Source organism: Heterocephalus glaber, unplaced genomic scaffold (assembly GCF_053883595.1).
Source record: "Heterocephalus glaber isolate CG9 unplaced genomic scaffold, H.glaber_assembly_v1.0 deba00001004, whole genome shotgun sequence".
Classification (NCBI taxonomy): Eukaryota; Metazoa; Chordata; class Mammalia; order Rodentia; family Bathyergidae; genus Heterocephalus; species Heterocephalus glaber.
In genome coordinates, this window is record NW_028258179.1 from 9,415,836 (window position 1) to 9,422,194 (window position 6,359).

The window sequence follows — 6,359 nt, forward strand, 5'->3', positions numbered from 1 at the left end:
GTTTTTTTGTTTTTGGTTTTGTTTTTTGAGACAGGGTCTCACTATGCAGTGCAGGCTGGTCTTGAACTCACTAAGGAGCCCAGGCTGGCCTCCAACTCACGGCAATCCTCCTGCCTCAGCCTCCCGAGTGCTGAGATTACAGGCATGTGCCACCATGGCTTTAAATTATTTACCCTTTGGAAAGGTTTTATTTTTTAAAGTCTTGACGTATTTATTTCATTTTCATTTCTGTTTAGTAATAAGATTTTAACTTTTCTTCGGAATTCAGTTTTGGACCTATTCTATTCATTTTATGTGCAGTATTGCCATTTTTTTAAAGAGATTGTGATTGAACTTTTAAGTTCTTGGGGACCCCCCCCCCATTACATGTGGTCTTTCATTTCTAGAGATTCTGGTTTTTTAATTTACTCTTCTCTTAGTACTTTTTTAGTTTTTAACGATACGGTCGAAGACTATCAGCCTATGGCTCTGCTTTGGGATTTGTTGGCCTCCTCCTTGCTGCCTCCATGTGAATGTGGGACTCTGGAAAAAGTAATGGGCTCCCGTGGGGCGGAGCCCCAGACTGCTTTCGTTCCCACTTTGTACTGCTTTGGACCTGCTTAGCCTTGGAGATGTGTTAGCATCCCCTGAGTCCGTGGAGGTTTTGGAGTGCCCTGACGTGGAGCAGGGATTGAGGAGCTGGTCCAGCGCAGGGAGGGGAGAGGCCTGGGTCCCCAGAGCCAGGGCTGAGGCCCAGTGGGGTGGTCGCAGCCCAGGACCCTAAGGAAGGTGCCTGGGGTGGGGGTTGGGCAAGAGGAGTGGGAGGGAGGGGAGGGGAGAAGGGAGGGAGAGGGGAGGAGAGACATCAGAGTGGGGCCTGGGGATGGGGCGTCATCAGGTGGCCAGGGACCTGGGTGCAGGCCAGGCGAGCAGAGGAGCCGCGGGGACCTCCCTCGGGCGCCCGAGCAGAAAGGGGCTGGGCAGCTGCCTCCCAGGCCGGGGTGTGGCCCTGTGCCTTCTGCTGCGCCCTTCCACCTAAAATGAAGTTTTAAAATTTTATCTGCCTGTCTGCCTACTGACCTACCTATCTAGAGACAGGGTCTCGCTGTGTAGCCCAGGCTGGCCTAAGAGTTTGCAGAGATCCTCCTGTCTCAGCCTCCTGAGCTCAGGGATTACAGGTGTGACCACCGTGCCCTGACCCCAGGACCAGTGTGCGGAGCCCAGCGTGTCTAACTGGTCTCATCAGCTGCTGCTTTCCTTCAACATCACAGCATAAATATTTGCCCACACCGTAAATTTACAAAATACGATCTCAGCAGCTACCCCGTGGCACGTCATAAATTCTGAGTCCTAACAGTGCTTGGGTTCCATACCCCTAAGTCTGCAGTGAACGCCTCCTTTCACTTTTGTCTGCACTTCCCTTTTTTTCCCAGTTCTGCACTGAACCCAGGGCCCTCATGCTGAGCTGCATCCCCAGACCTTTTGTATTTTTTATTTCGAGGGAGGGATCACTAAGTCACTAAGTTGCCCTGGCTGGCTCAGGCCGAGATCCTCCTGCCTCAGCCTTCCAGAGTGCTGGAGTGACAGCTGTGTGCACCACGCCAAGCGTTCCCACAAATGGGGTCATGGGACGAAGGGTGCCAAGTTGCCTTTTGGAGAAACTCTGCCCTCCCGCCCGCTGTCCTGACTGCGGCTGTTTTGCCGTGAAGTCACCAGGCCTGTGAGGGCACTGGTGTCACTCACTTTCTCGCCTCTTGCTCGCTCCTTCTTACTCTCAAGGCTCAGCAGCCATCTGTGCCCCCGAGGCCCCTAAGCCCGGCCCGAGGCCACTCAGCATCCTGAAGGGCAGGCAGGTCCCCAAGGTGGATGCTGGGAGCCCCGGGCTGTGACCTGGCTGAGGTGGGCCCGACCCAGGAGCAGTTCCTCCCAGATCTTCGGGTTTGGGCTGAAGAGGACAGGCCGGGAAGTGTGTGCCTGTGAGCCCCTCGCTGGCTGTCAGGGAGAGGCTGCCCCATCTTCTTGTTTGCTTGGTTGGGTTTTTTGGAAGCAGGGTCTCACTTGGTAGCCCAGGCTGCCCTCACACTCTCAGCAGTCTTCCTGCCTCAGCCTCCTGGGTGCTAGGACTACAGGTGGGTGCTGCTCCTTGTCAGGTCCTTCACTTGGTTTACGAGAAGCTGTGGGACCCTGAGCCTTCATTTTACTGTAAGGTGACTGAGGTGCTGACAGGGACAGGAGGCCCCTGGTGATCCGGCGGCAGGGAACAGAGAGCCAAGCGCTGTCCGGGACTATTTTGGGTCCCCAGCCAGGGCTACTGCCTGTCCCCAGCGGGGCCCTGTCACCTCCTCCTTGCCTGGGCGCCAGCAGCTGGGCAGGCGTCAGCTGTCGATCTGTGGCGTCGGCAGGATGGAGCAGGCGTCGCCCACACTGGGATATTTTTAGACGAGGGCTGCAGGCCCTAGAGGCTCGCATACCGAGGAGACCTCACGTGCCCCAGTGGGGACCTGGTGACTGACAGGACCTCCTGCCTGTTGGGGTCGCCAGCCCAGACATGGAACCTCCTCCGAAGATGTCCCGGCTCCACTCTGGTAGGACGGACAGGACGCTGTGCTGGGTCCTCTGTCCCCACACTGGCCCGGGGCACAGCAGTCCCAGCGGGGAGTCGTTCACGCCAGGGCTGTCCCCAGACTGACCGCGGCTGGAAGCCACTGCTCCTAGTGCCGGGCGAGAGGCTCTCCGATTCCTGCGCCCCTCACACTGGGCGGCCCGTGCCCATGCCTGTGGCGTCCGCCATTTCCGCGTGCGACCCGAAGCAGGAGCTGGCTCACGGGGAAGAACACACAGGCCAGGCCCAGCGAGCAGAGGTGGCCACAAGCCCTGTGCTGCCTGCCGGGGCCATCCCTCTGTGTCGCCTCCATGTGGCCAGCCACACCGGGGCTGAGGGACACCCTGAGCCTGGGTGACAACCTTGGGGCCTGTACACCCGGTCATGGCCCAGCACTCAGGAGGAACAGGGCTGCGCTGGAGGCACAAGCATGCTGAGGACCCGCTTTCTCCACAGCCTCTAAGAGCCCGTGGGTCTCCTCCCAGTGGATTTGTGGCCTTTGCTGCATTTACCCACTTTCTAGGTTAAAAGTAAGAAAATACATCTTTTAACTATCTTCACTGTTTACCATTTCTAGAGCCCTTCCCTCTCTGGATCCAAAATTCTTCCTGGAAGCTGGATGTGGGCCTCATGCCTGTAAACCCAGCACTCAGGAGGCTGAGGCAGGAGGATCACCCTGAGTTCCAAGCCAGCCTGGGCTTCACAGCGAAACCCTGTCTCAAAAACAAGACATTCTTCCTGCGATCTTCTGGTGGCTATTCTTTAACATCCCTTGCACCACAGACCTGCTGGCCATGAGTTCTCTCTCCTTTCTTACGTGAGATCTTTACTTCATCCTCTGAGCAGAGGATGTTTCTGCATGGCCTGACTGGCTGGGTCTCAGAGGAGACGTCACTGTTACTCCCACGGCCGCGGGCTGCGTGCGCATTGTTTTTCTCTGAGTGATGGCTAGATGTTTTCTCTCTTCCGTTTTCCAGCAGTTTGGCTGCGATATGTCTGCTGTTGCTGAGGCTTTGTCTCGCCCTGTTTGGGGTTCTCCAAGCTCCTGGGGTGTGACGGGGCTCTCAGCCAGCATCTCAGGGTGTGTCTTTTGGGGGGAGCACTGCTGTCCCACACCGCAGTGGGCCTGTGCCCATTCACCTTCTTTCTTTGCAGTGCTAGGTGTGGAGCCCAGGCCCCCCCCACACACACACACACTTTTTTTTGTTTCTTTGAGACCAGATCTCTGCATATAACCCAGGCTTGCTTGGAACTCACAGCGATCCTCCTGTCTCAGCCTCCGGAGTGCCAGGATCGCGGGCCTGCTCCCCACACCTGGCCCACTTCCTCTTCTGGAATCTTACTTAGCAGAGAGGCTGCAGTCACCACCAGCCCGGTCAGGTGTGCCCCACCCAGCAGGGTCGGGTGTGTTCCTGGACTGGGTGGCGCCCCAGCCTCTGGAGGGTTCTCAGACCCCGCCTGCCAGGACACAGGATGAGGGGCTGCTGCTCTGGCGCCCCCAGTGGCCAGAGCAGACACTGCGAGGACCTCGCCAAACCCAGCGCAAGTCTCCTCGCTGCCACTGTGGGGCGCCAGTCACCCAGCCTGCGGCACCCGCCTCCCATCCTCAGAGGTGGAGAGCACCTGGTGATGCTGGAGGAGCGTGGGCTGTTCCCGTGACAGACCTTGGGCAGAAGCCCCTGCGGCCTCAGCCCCGACCAGGGGCATCGAACCCAGACGGGGCCACACCTAGGCCTGGCTGGGTGCAGGGAGGCTCGAGGATGAGGGGTGGCCACGGCCCGCACACCCCAGCCCTCTGCCAGACAACTGTCCTGGAAAGTACCCCAGTACCCCAGGGTCTTGAGGCCAGGCAATAAGCAAGGTGAAAGCCAGGCATGAGCGCACACCTGTAATCCCAGCACTGGGGAGGCTGAGACAGGAGGATCGCTGTGAGTTCAAGGCCAGCCTGGATAACATAGTGAGACCATGTCTCAAAAAATATAATAAAGAGGGCCAGGGATTTAGCTCAGTGGCACCACGCCTGCCTCACAAGTGCAAGATCCTGAGCTCCATCCCCTGTGCTGAAAAGAAAAAAAACAAAAAGAAGCAAGGATGCCAGTGAAGGGCCACAAAGACCCTTGCAGCCATCTCCCTGCAAGCAGCCCCTGCCTCCCCCCAAGGTCCTCTGTGCAGAGTCCGTGGCTGCCCTGTCCAGTAAGAGGTTCAGGGAGGCTGGTTTGCCACCGACAGAGCCAGGCATCTTGGGCTTCTGCATCCTTGACGCCACGGGACATGCGATTTCCACGTCCTCCCTGGAAGGGGACCTGGAACAGGGCCAAGGGCAGGGTCCGCCCAGCGGCCTCACTCGGCTTCACAGAGGGAGTCGCCGGCCGGCCAGTGTGGGACAGGCTGCTGCAGGGATGGAGGCGGTGCGGAGCCTGCACGGTGCCCAGGCGGGAGGCAGCATCCTGGGCAGACCCGGGGGCTGGGGAGCTCCCCTCTTCCCACCACTGCCCACTCCCAGGTCACCGCTGCCACACCCGGCACCACAGCCCACCCTGCAGCCTGGTGGCCAAGGCCACACCTCCGGGAAAAGCACTGCAGCCAAGCGGGGACAGGGTCCCTCGGTCACACCTGCACGGTCAGCCTGGAGTGTCAGCCCCACTCCACGGCACTCACTCGGCTCACTCATCCGTGAGACCTCGCAGGATGGCCTGGCCTCCCTGCAGATCCCTGGCCCTGGCCCTGGCCCTACCCCGGGTCCCCAGGGCAGCCCAGGAGGCCTGGTGGGGAGGGACCGGCGGGCTGTCCACTGCCGCCCACAGCAGGGACGTGGTCAGCTCCAGGGGCGGCACGGCCCTGCCTTGGGCCGTCCCAAGCTCCTGACCCGTGAGTGTCCGTGTGCGGGACACGGGGTGTCATGCCAGAGCTGCCCAACCCCACCTCCCAGCTAGCAAACACCCGGCACCAGGGCCAGGCCAAGCACCCTAGAGGGCCTGACACCTTCTTTTTCCCTCAGGAGCTACAGGGACCTCACCGACTGCACCCGGGACATGGCGGAGAGGCTGGGCTGCTTCTGGCCCAATGTGGAGGTGGACAAGTTCTTCGTGGCCGTCCACCAGCGCTACTTCCACAGCTGCCCCGCCTCTGGCCGGGCTGTGGGGGAGCCGCCCAGCACTGTCCTCTGCCCCTTTGTTGTGCTCCCCATCACGGTGACCCTGCTCGTGACGGCGCTGGTGGTCTGGAGGAGCAAGCGCACAGAGGGCATCGTGTAGGTGGCCCAGGCCGCCCTCTGGGGGCCATGCAGGGCCAACAGGACTTGAGAGCGACCCCCCTGGCCACCTTGCTGAGGTGGGGCCCCCAGGGGGGACCTAAGATGCCACCCCAGCTCACCTCCTGTCCTCAAGTGCTAGTGACCACCACACCGCCCTGAGCTTCAGCCCAGGCTGCACACCCACCCCGTAGCTGTTTGTGGATGAGTAGCCGTGATTAAAACCATGCTCTCTAACTGGGGAAGCGTCCTTTTTTTCTGGGCAGAAATACTCTGTTACCTGGAGGACAGGGCTGGGGACCCTAGCTGCTCCCTGCAGTCCCTCGGGTTGGTCGCTGTGAGGCCCTCTGAAGGGACCCTGTGGTGAGGAGGGCACCGTATGCATGGGCAGCACTCTGAGGTCACCGCCACCTCGCCCACCGCCACTCAGCCCTGCCTCAGAACCAGACACGGGCACCGTCAGGTCCAGAACCCAAAGGGCAGTCCCAGGGAAGGCGCTGTCCTTGTCCTCATTTTACAGAAGAGGGA

General features: G+C 59.9%; 1 protein-coding gene across 1 annotated transcript in view; it reads left to right on the forward strand.

Moving 5' to 3' along the window:
• Positions 1-6,068, forward strand: part of Ramp1 (receptor activity modifying protein 1) — a 33,075-nt gene extending 27,007 nt beyond the window's left edge. Inside the window, exon 3 of the mRNA XM_004868394.4 lies at positions 5,580-6,068. Coding sequence (XP_004868451.1) covers positions 5,580-5,835 — 256 coding nt within the window. The 3' untranslated portion in view covers positions 5,836-6,068. The remainder of the gene's footprint in view (positions 1-5,579) is intronic.
• Positions 6,069-6,359: the final 291 nt, after the last annotated feature.